The sequence below is a fragment of the Artemia franciscana genome, chromosome 16, assembly GCF_032884065.1.
Source record: "Artemia franciscana chromosome 16, ASM3288406v1, whole genome shotgun sequence".
NCBI lineage: Eukaryota > Metazoa > Arthropoda > Branchiopoda > Anostraca > Artemiidae > Artemia > Artemia franciscana.
In genome coordinates this window covers 17,523,288-17,544,746 of record NC_088878.1, presented here as the reverse complement: position 1 = coordinate 17,544,746, position 21,459 = coordinate 17,523,288, and the positions used below count along the sequence as shown (strand labels likewise).

The window sequence follows — 21,459 nt, the reverse complement described above, 5'->3', positions numbered from 1 at the left end:
TTATATTCGTTCTAGCCAAAGAGCCTTCTGCCACTCTTTGCCGATCCTCCCTCGAGTCACCTGAGCTTTCCATCCTCTATAGTACGCCAAAACTAAAATAAATAAATGAAAGTATTTGTGCAATTGTCAATTTTACGAAATAGGCCTTTTTGCCATTTTTTAAATCGCAAAATTATGCAAATACCATTTTTTCATGCCGTCGAATTTACAGTTTAATAAAAAATAAATTTTGTTTGATAAATTTTTATTTAAAACACATCAAACTGTTTCGATTTATACATATAGCTGTACCGACTTATCTGGAATCCACAGAACAGAAAGACAGATAATTGAATTTATAACAAACAGAACCCACCATGAATAATTAACTGCAACGCAAAACAAATAGAAAACAAAAATGAAAAATAACATTCACACATTTACACATATTCACACAATAACATTCACACATTCACAGGACAGTTCATTCAATGCTCTCGTCAGAGTAAGACGCATTTAAGACCTCTTTGTGGATTTATGTGAAAATACTATTTCAAGAACTTTTGGATACTCATTCAATCCTGAAAACATTATATCAAGAACTGTTGGATATTTAGTAATACGTATTAAGACTGGGATATTAGTACAAAGTCAATGTAGAATGGGACGTAAAAGGAAAAATCCGAAACGAGAAGGTATGAATATTTCATTAGACACCTCAGATGATAGCTCTAGCTCGAAACCAGAAATATCAATACTAGCTGCAGATTTTAAGCAAATTCTTGAAATCGTAAAAGAAAATGGTAATAAATTAGATAACTTATGCAATCAATTAGGTACTCTTACTACAAGGGTCGATAATCTGGATAAAGAACATTCGCTTCTTAAAAATAAGATGATTAATAGTGAATTGAAAATTGGAAAAATTGAAGATGATACGTCCTGCCTCAATTTGTAATTAAAAACTTGTACTGATGAATTAACAAAGTTAAAAAGAAAAAATGAAGATTCAATGTGTCGGATTGTGAAATTGGAAGCCGCCAAGTTAGAAAATAATATCATCATATGGAATGCAGTTTGCGAGGATATTGATCAAACAGTTCGAGGTAACGAACTGTAGTAAGGAGCAACCAAAACTCTAATAAATGGAAATTCTAAAAATGATACCAACAGCTACATCAAAAGAATCGCATTTTAATGCTGATTTTAGATATATAAGTTTTATCAAGTTTAGTCTTACCCATCAAAAGTTACGGGCCTGAGAAAATTTGCCTTATTTTAGAAAATAGGGGGAAACACCCCCTTAAAAGTCATAGAATCTTAACGAAAATCACACCATCAGATTCAGCGTATCAGAGAACCCTGTTGTCGAGGTTTCAAGCTCCTGTCTACAAAAATGAGGAATTTTGTATTTTTTACCAGAAGGCAGATCACGGATGCGTGTTTATTTGTTTGTTTGTTTTTTTTTTCCCAGGGGTGATCGTATCGACCAAGTGGTCCTAGAATGTTGCGAAAGGGCTCATTCTAACGGAAAGGCAAAGTTCTAGTGCTCTTTTTAAGTGACCAAAAAAAATTAGAGGGTACCTAGGCCCCCTCCCACGCTAATTATTTTCCCAAAGTCAACGGATCAGAATTCTGAGATAGCCATTTTATTCAGCGTAGTCGAAAAACCTTATAACTATGTCTTTGGGGACGACTTAATCCCCCACAGTCCCCTTGGGAGGGGCTACAATTTACAAACTTTGACCAGTGCTATAGTACATATAGTAATGGTTACTGGGAAGTGTAAAGGCGTTTTCAAGGGGATTTTTTGGCTGAGGGAGGGGTTGAAAACAGGGGGATATGTTTGGGGAATTTTCCATTGAGGTTGCCTGAAGTAAATTTTACAATCTCGCAATATGAAGGAAATCGTAAATTTTTAAAGGTGACACTAAATAAAAAAGACGACAAGCTTTCTATTATAAAAAGTGCCAGCAAGCTTAGGGACAAGACATTTCATGGAAATAATAGCAACTTGTTTATTAGTGAATGTGCCAGCCAAAATTCGTAAAAACGTAAGCTGATTTTGACGAAACGGGATAAATTGCGGAAGATTCCAAGGTATGAGGCATGGATATCAAAGGGGATTCAGACAAACTTGTTTGTGAAAAGACCTGACGACTCAATTACGAAATATTCATTTAATGACAGCATACCAGAGGTTGACGACTTTCCGAACGCCCGAGGACATGTACATCATAGTTTTCCAAGTGATGTTTCAGTGAAATAAAATCATATCGTCTAATAGTAAAGCGCCCTGTTAGTATGTTTTAAAATATACAAGTAGGAAACGTTTAATCATGTTTTGTCTCGTATTTATCTGTTTTTTATTTATCTTCTCACTAATTTTTGTTGTTCTATATATTTATTACTATTCTTTCTCTTTAGTTATCTTTTTTTACTGCTTGTTTTGAAGCACACAGAGGTCTTTATGAATAGCGGTAGAATATTTTAAAGAATTTGCCTTAGAATGAAAACATTTCTTTTTTCTTTTCTTAGTTGTTTCTGTGTCTGTTACTTTTTATTTTTGTTTGTTGGGCGCATGGGTCGTGGTGTGGTTATTCTTGACATGGTGGTAATATTTGATAATGGATAGAGGTAGTGACGGAATTCCATCATCAAGGTTAAAAGAATGTGAGCGAGATTCTCCGTTGTTTCATTCAGTTTTCCAAAATATTGTAGCTAGTGATAATGAAGATAATAGCAGCATTTTAGATATACCAAAAAATCAATATTCATTTTTGAATGGATTGGCAAAGAAAAATTCTAGAACAAGGAGGATATCGTTTTGGAATTTTCGGGGCTGGAGGACTGCAAGGGATACAATTAACACTTTTCTATCGACATCTGATACGGACATATTCGGTTTATGCTAAACTTTTTTAGATGAGTTTTCAATTGAAAGTGTTCATGTTGATGGTTATCAATTGTTTCATGTTGGGAGGAGTATGCAACAGAAAGGTGGTCTTGGTGTTTCAATTAAAAGCTGCATACCAGCCCGTGCAAGACTAGATTTTTTGCCAATGAATATTGAAATGTTATTTGAATCTTGTGTTGTTGAATGTTTTTTCTAAATAATGAGGAGATTCTAATCGCAGTTATTTACCGTAGTCTGTCAGCTAGTCAGATAGAATTTAGGAATTGTTTTGAAAAATTCTTGGATAAATTAGCTAGTCTTAATACTTCTTATCTAGTTATGGGAGATTTTAATATTGACTTAATGAACCTTGTTTCTGCTAATCAGAATAGACTGGATAGTAACCCTTTGAGGTTTTTAGAATGTCCGCTATCTCATGGATTATATCCTGCATGTCTTGTACCATCCAGAATAACTGATACGTAATATTCACTAATTGATAATATTTTTTCACCTGAAAGTGCTGTTAATACATATGTCATTCCTAATGATTCATCCGATCACTGCATACTTATGGCTGATTTTTCGTTACATTTCCCATATAATGAAAATAAGTCAACAAAGCGAAGAGACTTTGGGGAAAAAAATTTGTTAAAATTAAAAGAAGCACTCGGTGACGTAGAGTGGAGTTCAGTAATTGATGAAATGGATCCAGATCAATCCTTAGATAATCTTTATAATATATTGACTGAAAAGCTTGATAAATTTTGCCCGTATAGAAATCTGAAAGGAAATAGGCAAACACCAAGAAAACCATGGGTAAATGCGTCGCTTTTGAGGTCTATTAATGAAAAAAATCGTTTATATAAAATTAAAATGGAGTATCCCACTGAAATAAATATAATACGTTTCAAAAATTATAAGAATCTGTTAGTAAGGATTTTTAGAGAAAATGAAAGAGTGTATTATGAAAATTCATTTAAAAATTCTGATTCTCCTCGAAAAACTTGGAATTTAATTAAGGATAAAATTAGAAAAAATAAAAAGTTATCACATCCTGAGGTATTAATTAATATAAATAGAAGTTAGAGAACCGCAAGATGTTGCTAATATGTTTAGTGATTATTTTGCTGGTGTTGGTCAAGCAATTGTTTCAGCAGGAATAGATTCCTGCATAATCGCATAAAGAATATTTACCCCCCAATGAATGTACGATCATATTTCTGGCCCCTGTTAGTTTTGCAGAATTCCATAAGATTATCAAAAATATAAAAAACGGTAATTCAGTTGGATATGATGAATTATCAACAAATTTGTTAAAGAGTATTGCCGGAGTTATTTTTGAACCACTTGTCCACATTTTCAATTTGAGTATCAATTCAGGTATATTTCCTAGTAGATGGAAAATTGCCCGAGTAATTCCGGTGTATAAACAAGGGAAATAAATCTGATGTAAGTAATTATCGTCCAATTGCAATTTTATCACCATTATCTAAAGTGTTTGAAAAAATTTTAAAAGAAAGGATTTCTAGCTATTTAGATAAAATAAATTTCTTTACTAAATATCAATTTGGATTTAGGGCAAACCGTTCGACACAGCACGCAGTTGCAGCTCTTTCATTAGAAATAAATGATTGTTTAGATGATGATTTCCATGTGGCTACTGTTTTCTATGATATAAAAAAAGCATTTGACACTTTAAATCATGAAATTCTTCTTAACAAAATGATAAATTCCGGCATAAGAGGGAAAGGATTACAAATTATTAAATCATACCTGTGCGGACGCAAAATCACAGTAGATGTCGGTGGAAAAATGACTAATTTAAAAAGTCTTATTGATATTGGTGTCCCCCAAGGCTCAGTATTAGGTCCACTTTTATTTTTGCTTTATGTTAATGATCTTCCATGAGGTTTGTATGAGAGTATTAGCCATGCAATTCTATTTGCAGATGATACAGCTATAACAGTTAAAGCTAGGGATTCATTGACATTGATCGAAAATCTGACTATAAGTGTTATCTCAGTAAATCGATGGTTTGTTTCCAATAATCTAGTACCAAATTTTACAAAAACTAACTTTATGGTTTTTGGTCGTTCAAAACGTGCCACTCGAGAGATTTCTTGTCAGGAGCTTCCGGTTGGTGACCAAAAAATTTGTAGGGTCCAATCATATCGTTATTTAGGAGTTTTTCTTGATCCCCTTTTGTCATTTCATAATCATATTGAGTATTTAAGATTAAAACTTGCTCAAAATATTGGGTCAACGTATCGTGTGAAGAATATTTTTCCTTTTACCATTTTAAAAATAATTTACCACTCTCTAATTACTTCTTATTTGAATTACTGCTCAGTTGTATATCTTAATACATTTTGGAAGCATAAAAACCCTTACAGGTACTACAAAATAGGGCAATAAGAATACTTGGAAATTTCTTACATCGACCTTCAAAACTTGAAAATGTTTCAGAAATTAAAACATTATTCCTCTTCTTAAATTTGTTAGATTTAAATGATATACGAGCATTAAATACTTCCATATGGCATTTTCAAATCCAAAATTCTAAAAATTATTTCTATGACAAATCTCTGTTAATTTTACTTCCTCGTTCGGATTGTCGGAGATCTGGGATGTACCGAATTCCTCCATCCAATGGGATGTACAATATTACCTCCATCAAAGTTTGTTCTCCCAATCACAAGATTTACATAATTATAACACTCGACAAAAAAAGGATATCTACACTGACAAGTATAATACTGAGATATCTAAACTCGCTCCGTTTGTGTCAATAGCTCGGTGCTGGGATGCTCACAAGACTCTTATTGATAATTTTTCCTGTATCCATTTAATAAAAAGGAAACTTAAATTTCATTTAGTTCAGGATTATTTTTAATTAAGTATCTTTTTAGTAAGGCAAAGTTTTTGTATGATTCGTTGCTCTGGGTGATTATGGGCCTCTCAGCTATCTTCCAGTATTAATTTATATTTAATAACATGGACATTTTTAATTTCTTCAATAGTATTGAATGACCCTGGGCTAGCTGCTACTTTCATATTATTGTTGTGTTATTGTATCTTTGCCGTCATGTTTATCTTTGTATTGTAGTGTGTTATTATTTTATCTTTGTCTAGGCCTAGTTTTTCAAGCTTGTCTCCCCATAGGCCTATGTCATTTATATATATATATATATATGTATGTGCAATTAATAAATAAATGAACTTGAAAATGAACTTGAACTTGTAAGTTCTGAAAGGTCAAGGTTTTTGATTAGGTACCAAATACCCTTCATTGCTAACATTTATAAGCTGAATGATAAAATTCTGTTTGATCCATCCCAAAAATCTCAACTAAATTTAAAAAAGCAAATATTAAAGATTGTTTGCTAAATTTTTGATTATTCACCATTGATGATGGAAAATTAAATTATTTGATCTTCTTATTTTTATGTTTTGTTTTTCTGTCCCGGTGTCTGGGACGGCCTCTTACGCCCCTCCTGCACGATATTTATTTATTTACTTATCCTTGTTACTTCTCTTTTACAAGTTTTTTCTATTTTGTTTATCTTTTACCATGTTAAATTTTGGAATCATTATTACGATGAGATGTTGATGTTTTTTTCTATATTTTTGCGCTCTCCCAGCCTTACGAGCTCTGCTCTCTGTTGAGCATAATACTGTTTTTGTATTTTTTAAGTAGAATGAAGAAAAAGTTGAAGAAGTTGAAGTTGAAGATTCAACAGAAACATAACAGATAGAGCTACGAATGAACAGATGTTTCTAAACCGAACAGAAGTCACAATGAATAATCAAATCAACTTTAAAACGAACAAAAATTACCCCAAATTAGACTAGAGCTACTGCCCCTAAACTTTCTGAAGAACAGAACCTCATTTGCACTTTACTAAGTATGACTTGTATTTAAAGAGTCTGTTCTTTATTTTGTCATAGCATCGACAACTATACAGCAACAAAACAAAATCACAAGACAAATCACGTTTTACAAAAAAAGAACTACCGCAAATTATGGCTACCCTCCCCTTCTCAAACCCTAAAAACTTGAATGTTGTTTGCATTTCACTCAAAATAATGATTCTTTTGGAGCAGTATGGTTTTTATTTGCCAAAACATCTACAACATAAAAGCAGAAAATCCTGGTAATAATCCTAGACTACAGGGGAGAAGTAAAGTAGACGATTTAAATGTTATTTCTTGCACTATTGGATAGGAAAATTTCAGCAAGAGAGCTTACAGATGTTCCTTGAAAAAATATAAAACGGAGATCCTCATAATTCTTAATATGGAGTATGATAAAGAAACACACCATAATGCAATGGCGAAGATACATTAAATTTTGTCATATGACTGTTAGTTGGACCGTCGGATTGGCAAGTATGAAGTACTAGACAATAAAAACGGAGCTCAGACTTCCCTCAGCTATGGGTTTTTATCCAACTTTAGAAAATGGCAGAAAAAGTCAATGTGCCGAGGAAAACATAAAGCTTGTCGACCATTCTCCAAAAAATACCATAACAAAAAAGCTCTTCCCTGCCGTTATACTTCAAAAGCTTCGACAAACAGATAAATCAGCGAAAAACAAATAAGAGAATTGACTGACATAAAATTCTTACCTTCAGTGCTAAGGCCAGGCATTGACGTAAACTTAGCAACGTCCACGATTTTCACGACAAATGTTTTTCCTGTTTCTTTGTGGACACATTTCCGAATAACAGAACATGGACCCCTGGTAAAGAGAACAGATTAAGTCTCCTTAGCTTAGTCTTCATTATAGCTGAGACATTGAACTACGATAATGTTTCTCCATACAGCTATAAATGGCATTAATTTTGGAGAGCACAGGGGCCACTGTATATCCTCCCCCTTTTTTTAAAAAAAAGTCAGATTCGTGGACTCAAGAGATTTAGAAAATTTTTGCTGAATGGAGTCGGAGGCTAATAGAAATAATGTAAGACACTTTGGAGTCGGAGTTAGAGCCAGAGTTATGGATACACATAAAGGCTGGAGTCAAACGAAATATTCTTAAATACTACTAAAAAGTCACAATAATAAACAAAATTAATATTTGTAGGTTAATTATGCACTATAATTAGCCTACAATATTACTTATCTACATTTTTCTCATTAATATCATTTTCTCTCATTAATTCTGCAGTAAATTAGCAGGAATGTTGGATTCAGAGTTCTTACTTCTTTGAAGAAAACGTTAGGAGTCAGAGCACTTATGTTTAAAGTTTCAGGAGTCAGAGCCTTGAGTTGAAGCCGGTGGTAAAGTGACCGATTTCAAAGCCCTGTTCTTGGGTGGCAAATTTTAAGGACTGCCTCAGGTCTGCCAAATCTCAGAGAGTACAAATGTCTTTTGTCCCTTGAGACCCTGTTGAAAGGCGTTTCTCCATAGGATATTCCATTCTTTCTCATTTGACAAATTTGTTGGGAGATTGTATATTTCAGTGCTTAGCAATGATCAAATCAAATGGCCAGTTCTTAATCAGGAAGAAGAACACATGTATCAACATCAACCAAATCCCGAGTGGTTTGTTGTATCATTGTTTTAGATTTAAAGATGTGAATTTTAGTGACTACATATTATTGTCAAAGAGGTAAAGAATTACTTATTATATTATTCAGTCTTTATTAATAAAATTCAGCTTTTCCTTATCTATCAGTTCTATAAAGCACATAGAAAAGTACTTTCCAAGGACAGACTGTGTAATCAAATCGCAAATACTATTTCAGTACATTTTTGTTCATGTACTTGGTACTTGATACTTAAGTAAAAATTATAGAAGTACTTGATATCTAATACTTAAGTAAAAATATAAATTACTTGTTATAGTACTGGACAGTATTCTCTACAAAACTCTTCGAGCAAAGCTTTTACACTGTTTTCCTCAGAGACAAATTAAACATCTTAAATTTTCGAAGAAGAAAACAATTACCAATGAGACAAGACAAAAATTAATTTTACGTCTGCAAACTCTTTCTTCGACATTTGCACTAAGGAGTTCTTTGGTTTACTTGATAGACATATGATAGTTATTTTGGATACTTAATAGGACAAAGGTGGATTTTCATAAATCTGCACCAATTTTAAGTTCTACCTATCTTCGCCTGATCCTTTCCACCTCTCTTCTTATTATTGATCCTTTCTAACTTTTTAGGAGTTTTTTTGGAAAATAGTTGGTGAAAATTGTAAAATAAAAATATTCGACAACAAGTCAAATAAAAAAAAATATAATACAAGTTTTCGCGTAAAAAAATTAAAAAAAATATATCTTGCTCTTGGTCCAGGGGATTTGCCCCCATCCCCAGCAGAAGCTGTTAATACAACTACGATCTTAATGAGGTTAAAAATTTCTAAATTAATAAATCTTATTAGGGGCGGGTGGTGATTTTCGTTTAAAATTTCAGACTTTTAAGTTACAATAATTAAGCACCTCATGAGCTTTCTATTTGCATTTTTTTGTAATAAGAAGGGTCAACTAGAAAGCTAAATTTTATATCTAAGCCTTTTTATAAAAATAATTTAGTAACGTCATTATAAAGTGCTAAATGGCACTAGAAAATCCTAGTTAAGGTGCCAATTCAGGGCAGGAAGCATAAAAAGAGCCTAATCATAATCCCCAAGGTAAAAACTCTAAGCCTAAATTTTATAATTCTCCATGTTATATGCTTTTCCTTCAAGATTCCTTAATAAGTTTCGTAAATTGACTTGTGACTAATAGAACTAAGGTAGTTGTTGTGGATCTAGTTCTAGTCATTCTAAGCTAGTAGCTTAAATTCATGAGAATTTGGGGGAGAAGGGTAAAACAGATTTTTCAAAGTTTGAGAAGAATGAATGAAAATGCATTAACCCCCCCCCCCCAAAAAAAAAGAAGGTGTTTTCAACATCTTGAGGGAGGGGAATAGCCATTCTGTTCAACATAGTTGATAGGAGTTCTGTTACTGATGTTAAAAGTAAAGATCAACATCTAGTAGTGTCTAGGGTTAATTTAAAGCAGTAATTTTAGAAGGGCAACTACCTCTCGAGAAGTTATGACGTTGGTAGACTCCAGGATAAGAACTTGATAGAAATTTCCCAGAACCAGTTGAATCCTAAACTTAAGAGTTTAAAATTTGACAATGTGGAAGATGGCTGGAATAATTTTAGAAAAACAAAGTGTGAAGTTGCAGATGGTGTCTTAGGGAAGAAAGTTGAGACTGCAGCTAGGAATATTAGTGAAAAGGCTTTATGTTTAATAGAGGAGAAGGGGTTTGTACAAGAATTATCTGAGTGATGGGTCATATGAAAACAAAGGGAATGTAAAGAAAGTGGAGAAAGCATTAAAATATGAGCTAAGGATGTGTGAAGTGGAGGCTATGGATAAAATTGACGAGGATCTGGAAGATGCAGCTAGACGACATAATAGTAAAATATTATGCTGGCATGTTGATCAATTGAGAGATCCGTAAAAGATAGGAACCAGGCCACAAGGAAAGAGTTAAAGAGAGATGGGTAAAACATTTTGATAATGTGCTAAACCGAGATACAGTTGCAGGAAAAGATACAGAGGAAAATGAAAAAGTTTGTGATACTTTGGATGTGAAGGAAGATCTTTTGTGAGGAAGAGTTAGTGACAGTGCTATAAGGATTAAAAAATAATAAGGCTCCAGGTGCTGATAGTGCGGTATTCGTTTACTGAATATGGTGGCTCTGAGGTTAGAAATAAGTTGCTGAAGATTATGAATATGATTTTTGAAAAAGGGGAAGTACCTAAAGATTTTAGGAAAACCTTAATTAAACCACTGTATAAAAAAGGTGATAAGAGTGAGTGTTGTAATTATCGAGGCATTAGTCTGGTTTCTGTAGGTAGCAAATTACTTAGTAATATGATACTTTTTAGACAGAGAGATGCAAAAGAAAAAAGTTTTAAGAGAAGAACAGTGCAGTTTAAGAAAAGGTAGAGAATGTGTCGACCAAATTTTCCCTCTTAGGTTAATAACTGGGAAGTACCTTAGTTGTCAAACACCTTTGGTCCTTAGTTTTATATATTATGAGCCAGTGTTCGATTCTGTTGATACAAGAGCTTTAGCAAAAGTCTTATCCTTGTATGGTATACAAGACAAATACATTAAAGTGATTAGTGCTAGTGCTAGTACGAGAATAACATTGCTGCGATTAAGGTAGGAAATGAGGTTAGCATTTGGTTTTCTATTAATTCAGGAGTTAAGCAGGGTTGTATTCTATCCCTTTTTATATGGATCATTTTGATGGACTTTGTCTTAAGGAGCACAGAAAAGGCGATGAGAGAACACGGAATCAAATAGGGAATAAAGTCTCTCCTGGACTTAGATTATGCTGATGATTTCGGCATCCTAGATGAAAGTGTGAGCAAAATAAATGAATTTTTAGAGGTTTCGCGAGTTCAGGGTGCTAGAAAAGGTTTGAAAATTAATGTTAAGAAGACTACGTCACTAAGGCTAGGAATAAGTGAAGATGAAAAGGTAACGTTGGGTAACGAAACGATTGATCAGGTGGACAGCTTCATTTACCTTGGTAGCATTATTAGTAAAGAATATGGGAGCAGCGAAGATGCTAAAAGTAGAATGGCCAAGCTCAGCGTGTTTTTTTTACAGTTAAAAAAAAGGTTTGGAAGAATAGGAAAATAACTCTGCAAACCAAGATTAGAACACTGGAAGGTACAGTGATCAAATATGGCTCTGAAGCATGGGTGTTCTGAAAAGCGGATGAAGATTTACTAGATTTTTTCCAGAGAAATTCCCAATGGATTGTTCTGGGTACACGGCTGAATGACCTTATTTCATACGTTAGGCTGTACAAAAATATGGTTCAATTCTGCTTTCTAGCGCTATAATGAAAGAAAAATTGAGATGGTTAGGGCATGTTCTGTGGATGAAGGATGACAAATTTCCGAGTATTGTTCTTTTCGCCCAACCATCTAGGACTAAACAGAAAGCAGGTCGTTTTCGTCTGGGGCGGGAGGATGTCATAAAGAAAGATTTAAATGAAACGGGAACTTGGTGGGAGGGTGTAAAGAAGATGGATTTGAATATATTGAGATGGTGGAGCGTGCGTAGCTGTGTTGGCCTTTGACGGCTTGGTGGTATAATAAGTTGTTAGCAGTTAGTAGTAGTATCTTCTGCGCTAGTGTCTAGATCCAATTTGTATTCAGTAACCACACATCATTTTCCAAGAAGATAGTCCACAGGATATTTAAGACGGCTATTTCTTACAGTCTCTGTGCTAGGAGCCATCAAAATTTCAAAAGTTGGTACTAAACTTTGAAGCCTACTAGCGCCAGGACTGTGAGGGTCAGTAGTTCGGAATTTTTGGCCAAATGCTTCCTTGGCTATGGGTATCTGCCTATCAAATTTCACATGGATCTAGGCACTTCCACATGGAACATAAATTGTAGCTCTGGACCTTTGAAGTCCTCTGAAAACCAATCCACTCTGCCTTATTGTCCCAAAGTACTTCCCAAAAACTTTCAAGTAAATCTGAACACTATTTATGTATAGGTAGGAAGACAAAAGTTCGCCGCTTAAGAACAAGACAAGTCCTGACTGAATGCAAAGAGCCAGAGAAGTCCCGCTGCGCAAAAACAAGCCAAGTCTAATCTAAGTAACTTCCCTTCATTGCTGAAGACCAGATTGGTGCTTAAACTACCTAAGTGCAAGTAGAAGAATTTTATAACATTGCTGCGGACTGAGTTGTAGAAAGAATGAGATAAATCTTGACCAGTTTCAACAACGAGCTGATTCTCGGGCTTTCAAGCTATTGCTGTCCATAATATAGATATCTTCAGCATTGTTGAATGCTAAATTGGTATAAAGCGCAAAGTCCAAACTGTGAAATGTCACTAAATTATTGTTGACTGACTTCGTGAAATAACAAACTAAATTGTTTGAAGAATGAGATGTATTTTGACCTGGTGCAACAATGACCCAATTCCCAGCCTTTCCCACTATTGTTGTAGAGTGAATTTTAAGTCCATGATATAGAAGTCTGCAGACTTGCTGAATGCTAAATCGGTACAGAACACACGATGTCCAGAATTTGGAATGTCACCGCAATAGTGTGGACTGACTCTGTTAAACAACAAACTCAATTCCAGCTTAGTGTAAAAAAAAGCTAAGCCTAAGCTGCAGAATTGAATGCCATTGTTACAGAATGACTTGGTAAAAAAAACGAGCAATTCAATGTAGGAAGGAGATAAGTCCAGAGTTGATACAAAACGAAATAAGTGCAGTCAATGAAACTTGACAATATTTTCATAGACTAACTCAGTGTGAAAACAAACCAAGTTTTCACTCGGTATGATAACAAGCTTAGTTCTGACTTGGTAAAAAAAAACAAAAAAACAATCGAATTCATGACTAGGTATAGAAGGGAGTTCTGTTCTTTTTTTTTGTTCAATTTAGTTAATTTCTGTTTCTTTAGGTTTCATTGATTTATTCATGATTTTTTATTCATTATTGATTATTTCACTTATTCGGAATGTCAGTTTGATTTAAGTTTGAGTTTTTTTGTGTATTTTAGGTTTTAACACTGATTTTTACTTTTCTTTGAAAATTTCTTCCGAAGGTAGTAGTCCATACATCAAAAAGGGTTTTTAACCTCTTTTACAATCTGGCTATTACACTGCTTCATAATTACAGGTCGATTCACAAAGGCAAACTACTACTACACACTGAAAACCTGAGACCTGTGTATTGAGACTCTTGAAAGCTAGTAGATCTGGCACTTCACTTCACTGTACAATTTGAATGTAGCTAGAAATGCATTGAAAATATGACAAATCACTCTGGGAATGAAAAGTTAAAACGCTGAAAAACTTTCTTTTAACTCTTTTTTTTCGTAAAAAGTCTAGAAAAACACACCTGGATATAATATCCTGTACGTTATAAACTTCATCAAATAACACATCTTCCTCTTGATGCATACTGCCCATTGCCAATACTGCCAATACTTGCAAATGAAGGTCTAAAGCCTTTTTATGACTTCATGCTGAAACTAAAATTTTAACTTAAAACAAGACGAGATTTCACATCTTATCAAAGGATAAAATTTCAGGAAAAAATTAGAGAGGCATTTGGCTCAATAATGCGGCTTTGTGGTATCTATCATCGTGATATTTTAGGTTCTCTTTTTGAATTCAGTTGCCATATCGCAGGTTCTCTATTATGGCCTACTTTATTGAGATTTTAAAATCTGCAATTTGTCTTCAATTCATGCTTGCTGTTTTAAATAATGTAAATTTTTTCTTGGTTTTCTAATTTGTTTTAGTAGTACTGAATTATTTTGAAGATTTAAAATTAAAGATTTAGAAATGGGATTAAAATTATATTTTAATCACAATCTTTATTTATCATAAGGTAATTTTTATCATTAGTCTGAAAATTTTCTGACTTGCATTAAAACCTTTTCCGTTTTAAAAGTTAAAAAAAAATATTTTATAGTTTGTTGTTGCTTTTTTTTATATGTATTATAATCAGTTATGTCATTAAGCCCATTTTAAATCAATTTCATGTTTCGTTTGTTGAAGCATTTCTTTTTTCTTTTGCAATTTCATTTATGTATTTTATATACTCGATTTTGAAGGAAATAAATAAATAATATTAAAGTTATAGCAAGAAAAAAAAATGTAACCTAAATTTAAGCTTCTGCCTAAATGCTATCTGTGCTAATTCCAATGCTTAAGAATGTTCATTTATATTTCATCATAACAATTACCTGGCCCTTTAGTACAAATTTTTTTTCGCATAGAAATTGAAACAATTCTCATAATGTATTCACAAAGTCTTAACAACTTCCAGTCTTAACAAAATAAAATTTGGAAGCCATGCAGCTAAGAAAATGCTTTGCATTGAATCTTTTATCACAATTGGAAAATTGAAATCATAGAAACTGAAGAACGAATGAGGCTGTGAACATTATACCAGCCATCATTAATGTAAAGTCATGTGAGACACCAAGACAAAACCTAAAGTAGCAATTACTTATGAGAGAGTATAATTTAAAAACACTGAATGTTGTGAACAGACTCAACAGATGCAAGATTTTGAAGATGATACTGCTACGCAGAGCACTGCAACACTGCAGATAGAGAACCCATTAGTAAGGGCACTTTGGGAGAAGTTACAAAAGACTGAGGAAGAAAACCAGCATCTTTGTAGAGAAAATAAAAAGATTAGAAACTCAATAATAACTCAGAGACTTTCTCTACCAGCACAAAGCAGTAGAAGAATTATTCCAATCAGAGAGCAGCTTATGAGAGCTAAGATCTCCAGCCAGGGGACCAAGCTCTAAAGCTTTTTCAATCAAAATTTTGAGATAGCCATTTTGTTCAAAATAGTGAAAAGATTATGTGACAGTACCTCCAGGATTGACACCCCCCCCCCCCCTGAGTCCTGGGGTAATGATTATAAGTTATAAGTTGGCGGCATATAAGGTTTTTATGAAAGAGGCGATTGTACATACCATGGAGGAAGCTCGTTTGATTGGAAATTGAAAGTTCTAGTTCCCTTCTTAAGCATCAAAAAGAATAGGGGAAAACTAGCGCCCCCCCCCCCTCCTATGCCCTCTTTTCCACAAATGCATCAAATCAAAATTTTGAGATAGTCATTTTGTTCAAAATAGTCAAAAGATCATATAGCAATGCCTCCAGGTTTGAAACAACTCCCACAGCCCATAAGCAATGTTTGTAAGTTATGCTCGAAGGGCAAATAACGCTTTTATGGAGGGAGTGGTTGTATAAACTTTGGAGATGGCTCATTTGATTAGAAATTGAATGTTCTAGTTCCATTTATAAGTGCTTCAAAATAGTCCAAATGTCACATAACTATGGTTCTAGGCTTTATATCCCCCAAGTCTTAGGGCAAGGGCTATAAGTTATGCTAGTTGCCCATTGTTATAAATAAGATTTTTCTGTGAGGAAAGGTCATATAAACTTTGGAGGAGGATCATTTAATTGGAAATTGAAAATTATTGTTCCTTCTTTTAGATTCAAAAGTAATAAAGAGCAACCAGCCCCCCTCCCCACCTCCTCTTCCCCAAATACATCTGGTCAAAATCCTGAGATAGCTATTTTGTTCAAAATAGTCCAAATGCCAAATAACTATGCTTCCAGGGTTGAAAGCACCTCCTAGCCATGGGGTAAAGGCTGTATGTTAAGCATGTTGCTTATTGTTACTTTGATAATTTGTTTACTCTGATCTACTGATCCACAAAGTAACTCTGAATAACAGAGTAAGGACTGTCAGATATGCAATTTGCTTGTTGTTATTTTGATACTTTCTTGCTTTGCTGCTTCAATATCATTACTTTAATACTAGTTTTGATACTCTGATGAAACTTTCATGCAGAAAAAAACAATATTTTGAAATGGGTATGTTAAAAAACTTGAAACTTTGGCAATCAAAGATGAAAAAAAGTTAATTGCAAAAAAATTTCCAAAAAAGAAGTTTGTCAAAGAAAAACAAAGGCAATATTAACCTTAAGATCAGCAGAAACAAATTTCTATAGTAATTCAAACTCAAAGCAACCAGAAATTACTGTTAAAGTATAAAGGAAGCCCAAAATGAACAGAAATTAAATAAACAATCATAACAAACATAAAACAGGTACTAATATAGATAAATAAATAAATCTTACAGCAATTAAAACTTAAACTTAATATACAACTCAAGCTTAAAACAAACAAAAAACACTACAAACAAGAGTTTGGCTACTGCCCCCTTCCTTAGCTTTAAGAATCTAAAGCATATTGTGTCATTGGTGCCTTACTGAAAACTATATGTGTCTTGAACAGTCTTGGAAGGCACTAATAAAATTAACTTAATATTTGATATATAATGATATTAGTTGCTGAAAGCTCTTCAGTTCAAGATTTTATTTCATTGTAACTTTTATTTTAATATTTTAAGAAACGCAAAAGAAAATGTTTGTAATATAATTTGTTTTCAGCAAAGCGTCAACAACACAGTAGCCTTTAGACTTTACAGTTAGGGGAGGAGACAACTGCAAAACTCTTAATTGTAGTAAAAACTATGTGTCTTTAACAGTCTTAGAAAGAACTAATAAAACTAAGCTTTATATTTGATAAATTTTTACATTAATTGCTGAAAGCTCATCAGTTCGAGATTTTATTTCACTGTTATTTTTATTTTCAATGTTGTAAAAAGTATAAAATAAAACATTTGTAATATAATTCATTTTTTGGAAAGCACTGATCATGCATTAGGCTTTACAGTTAGAGAAGGGGGCAATAGCCAAACTCTTCTTTGTTGTGATTTTTGTTCACTTAAAGCTCAATTTGTGTTTTACTGGTTTTAAGATTTATTTATTCATTTACATTAGTACCTGTTGTATGCTTGTTTGCTAAGATTGTTTATTTAATTTCTGCTCATTTTGGGTTTTATTTATTCTTTAATAGTAATTTCTGGTTGCTTTCAGTTTAAATTACTATAGAAATTTGCTTCTACTGATCCTAAGGTTACCATTAATACCATAAGGTTACAATGCCTTTACTTTTCTTTTAAAAAGTTCTTTTTTGTAAGTTTGTTTTTAATTAATTTGAAGGACAGGCTAAAGGTTGCATTATGATGTTCCTGTCATATCTTATAAATTGGCACCTCTTGAACAAAAGACACAGATTAGAAGTTTAATAAAAATCTGGGGGTTGTCTCTACCAACATAGAAGCACCAGAAGCAAGAATATAATCACAGACTAACTTATGGGAGCAAAGATCTCCAGCCTAGGGACCAAGCTTCTAGACTTCTTGGATTAGGAAAAATTCTGAATTAAAGACTTTCTGCTTAGCTAACAACAGCAACAAAAGAGACAGAATCTAAGTCTTCTAAGTTCTGAAAGTTTGTTTTAAAAACTTGGATGAAAAAGAAAGTAGCCCTGATTTTTCCATGTTCCTACAAAATTAAGTATGTTTTTCTTTCTTTTTTTATTAGTATATTTGTCTTTATACTGTTATTTTTTGTGGAATTTAATTATAGGAATAACCAACTTTTACTTACCACTGTAGCTCTGTATTAATAAATAAATAAAATACTTGACAAAAGTCAAATTGAAGTATCTCTATTCTAAGCAGAGTGCAAGAATTAGAATTCCTTCCCTGCATAAGTCATATAGGGCCTGCATTCTCTAAAGACCAACTTCTAACTACTCTAGATTTGGTTGACACTTTACATCCTTTAGTGATATATGTGGGACAACATTGATTTATGGATTTTTTTTTATTCAATTGCCTTCCTAAAAGAATGTGTAAAGCCCTTTGCTGCAAATGTTGAAGTTGCCAAATCAAAAAGAAATACATGATCTGAATTTTCAACAATGAGGAGGGCAAAAGTAGAATCAATGTTTTCATTTTTATTTTACATTGCATATCTTAAGAGAAATCTTTTATTCATGCTGTCTTTTCCCTGAGAGCCAGTGTTTACCCCCCTTCCCTGAAAGTACTTCTAACAGAATATTCTCTTCTGCCATGTGAAAAATTCCCCCTTATTTTCCCCTTGGGTAATTCCATATTTTCAACAGAAGGGAAATTGGAATATCTATACTCCTGTTTAAGTCAGGAGCAATGGAGTTGCATTATATTTAGTAATAACCCATAAGGGTCAAATGTATTAATATTTATTCAAGCTTAAAAGAAATTATTATTCAAGTTTAATGGCCCTTGTGTTTCTGCAGTTGTAAAGAATTTTCATATAAATACAGAGTTAGCTCTAGGGAAGAGAAAATGGGAGGATGGAGGTAAAATTGATATATAATCTTAAGGGCCATATCCAGACTTTTGTTTGGGGAAAGGGGACTTTTTTACTTGTATTAGCCCTTTTATCAATAAATGAAAAATAACAAGCACAGAACATAAGGAATTTGGCTAAAACCAGCTATTAAACAAGCAAGGCTGTTAGGGTACCACTTAGTAAAATTCAAGTTTAGCTACTTTTTGCTATCTTTGAAAGAGGTTAGATTTGGAAAACAAAACTTTCAAGGGTGGGTCTTGTGACAAAAGTATGTCCTGGGAAGGTATTTTGAAGTACCTACATCTACTCCTTCTTTCTGTAGAGGGCACATTTCTTTGGTTTAAATGTAGAAAAATTATTAATATAATTCTACTCCCAAATAATGGTATTTTTTCCCTTTTTATATAGCCTATAGCCTAAATTGACATAAAAAATCAGGAGCTATCCAATTACTGAGATATTATCAATGGCATAAGATCTTTAAAAGGGATAACTAGACAGCTAATTAAATTGATGAAACTCTAGATCAAGGGGTGTTAGGCAACCTTTCTTAAGCTTAGGAAAATCAGAATCATGAAAAAAAAATCATTAAAGTCTTTAAGTGAAAAAGAAATGCTCAACTGGTTTTGTAGCAACAGGGAAACTCTAAAACACCAATTTTACCCTAAATTTCCTAGGGTTTACCTTATTTTACCAATTTTACTTAACACATTTTTAATTCATTGTAATTTTAAAACACTAGCTTCAGGAGACAAAATATTAGCAATACTTCATAGGCCTATCTGTCAATACTTCATGAGAAATGTATAATTTAAGCCATATTTTGGCACATTAGCAGGAAGGGCAAAGTAAAGTGAACTGCTTCTAGGGATGACATAAGTTGGTCTACTGCAGGTACTTAAAGACTTTCAACAATTGTTTACAGAATTTTATAGTGTTTCCTTCTCAACAAACTCAATTAGTTTGACCGCACTCAAACTAAAAAAAGTGAAAAACTTTAAATATTCGCCCTCTAGACTGATCTTAAGGGGTGTTCTTGCCATAAGGAAGTTCAAGCCAAGCATCAACTGCAACTCTTGGTAGCATAAAATGTAGGAACTAAAGTTTAATTCTAGCTTTGTTGAGCCTCATTTACTTCATCAAGCAGAAGATATACTTCTAATATTTCTAAAATTACTGGATTTTTTCCTGGATAACCTGAAGATTTAGGCTATCTTCCTTTTCTTTTTTGATAATGAAAATGATCATTTTCCAATGCCGGAAGGCAAAAACGATTCGAGTTTTCTTTTCGAAAAATAATCGAAAAAACACCACGCGATTAATTAGTGGTGAAATACACTAGGACAGTACATTTCTCCATATTTATCAATCAAAGCAGATATGATAGGGCTACTTGCGTTTTTTAGCTAGCTATAAGCTACAGTTTATCAAGAGCTAACACTTTTTCCTTCCTTTTCTGAGGCATCCTTCCCTTGGGTCCATGAAAAGTCTCACACCAGTTGATTGAAAAATTACAGTGATTGTCCTGTTGACTTGGACAATGAACAATAGTAAATACTGTAGAGGAGAAAATATACTAATAAACCACAATGTACAGAAGAGACACAAAATGGGTGACGATCACTTTCCATCAGGTAGAGAAAGGTGTTTAATTTAATGGGGAGTTTAAAGAGGAGTGATGAAAGGTTCATACCAAACTAGTTTTGAAAGAATACAATTCCCAATTCTTCGTGAATCTAGTTAGCAGGTTTCTACAAAATATACCACTTCATTCTTTGCATAGGTGTCACCTACGCCAGGGCAACACCTCAATGGTAGAAAATTGGTATAAGATACGATATTTATTTTCGGAAAATGTCTATCACAAGCCCTGAAGGACCGAATTCGCATTTCGGAGTCATAAAATCAAAAAAAAAGAATCATAAAAAGAGCACAACAACTAAGAAACTGGCAAAACAATACCAAAAACAACAAAATCAAACAGGCAAAGCTATTCATTGGCAAAAAAAAATTATAGGAAAAATATCAGAAACTTAAAAAGGTAAAAACTAAAGCAGAACAAGATAGGAGTGAGATAAATTTATTGCTAAAAATGTTTGAAAGAGAACATATAAACAAAGAGAAGGAACGAAAGAATCAAACGAATATAAACATTGGGCATCACCAGTACCAACGAAAAAAGAAGAAAACTAGTGGTTTACTTTATTGGTAATAAAGGAGACAAAGTTTTTTTCATACTTGGAGGTAAAGCAACGCATAGGGGACGAGATAAGAACGGGCTCAGAAACAGAACGTGGCAGGCGGTGTCTGAATGGAGAGTATTTTATGAGGAAAGTGTTTTCCGCGTAAAGGCTTAGTAGTGCATTTTTTTGGAAAACAGAGGCACAACGTTCCTCTCCTGTGGTCAAGAGTTCCAGCTTGGTCTTTTTTAAAAAAAGCGAGTTGACCTTAGCTTCTTTAAAATTATTCTCTCTGCTTTTTTTTGAATGGGTTTAATTTTTTCTTATTTATTACGGGAGATGCCAGGATGCCGAACTGGACAACCATACTCAAGATGCGGGCGGACAAAGTAAGTATAGATATTTGAAGAATTGGAAGGGTGACATTAAATTTATTTAAGTTCTTAAGGAGAGACATAGACGCCTTAGCTTTATGGACAATATCTTTAACATGGATATCCCACTTTAAATTAGAGGAAGGTGTAACCCCGAGTAATTTAAAGAAAGACACAGGGATATCTGGGAGGGGATAGAGTTGAGAAAAAGGAATAGAACTTTAAGGAAACATATTGGCATTATCATAGGTT

The 21,459-nt window shown here is 33.4% G+C and overlaps 1 protein-coding gene across 1 annotated transcript in view; it reads right to left on the bottom strand.

Moving 5' to 3' along the window:
* LOC136037154 (peripheral plasma membrane protein CASK-like) overlaps positions 1–19,893 on the bottom strand; it is a gene marked incomplete in the record, with an annotated part of 194,786 nt that extends 174,893 nt beyond the window's left edge. The window contains 3 exon segments of the mRNA XM_065719673.1: positions 7,507–7,619; positions 13,775–13,907; positions 19,789–19,893. Of these exon segments, the coding sequence (XP_065575745.1) occupies positions 7,507–7,619; positions 13,775–13,845 (184 nt within the window).
* Positions 19,894–21,459: the final 1,566 nt, after the last annotated feature.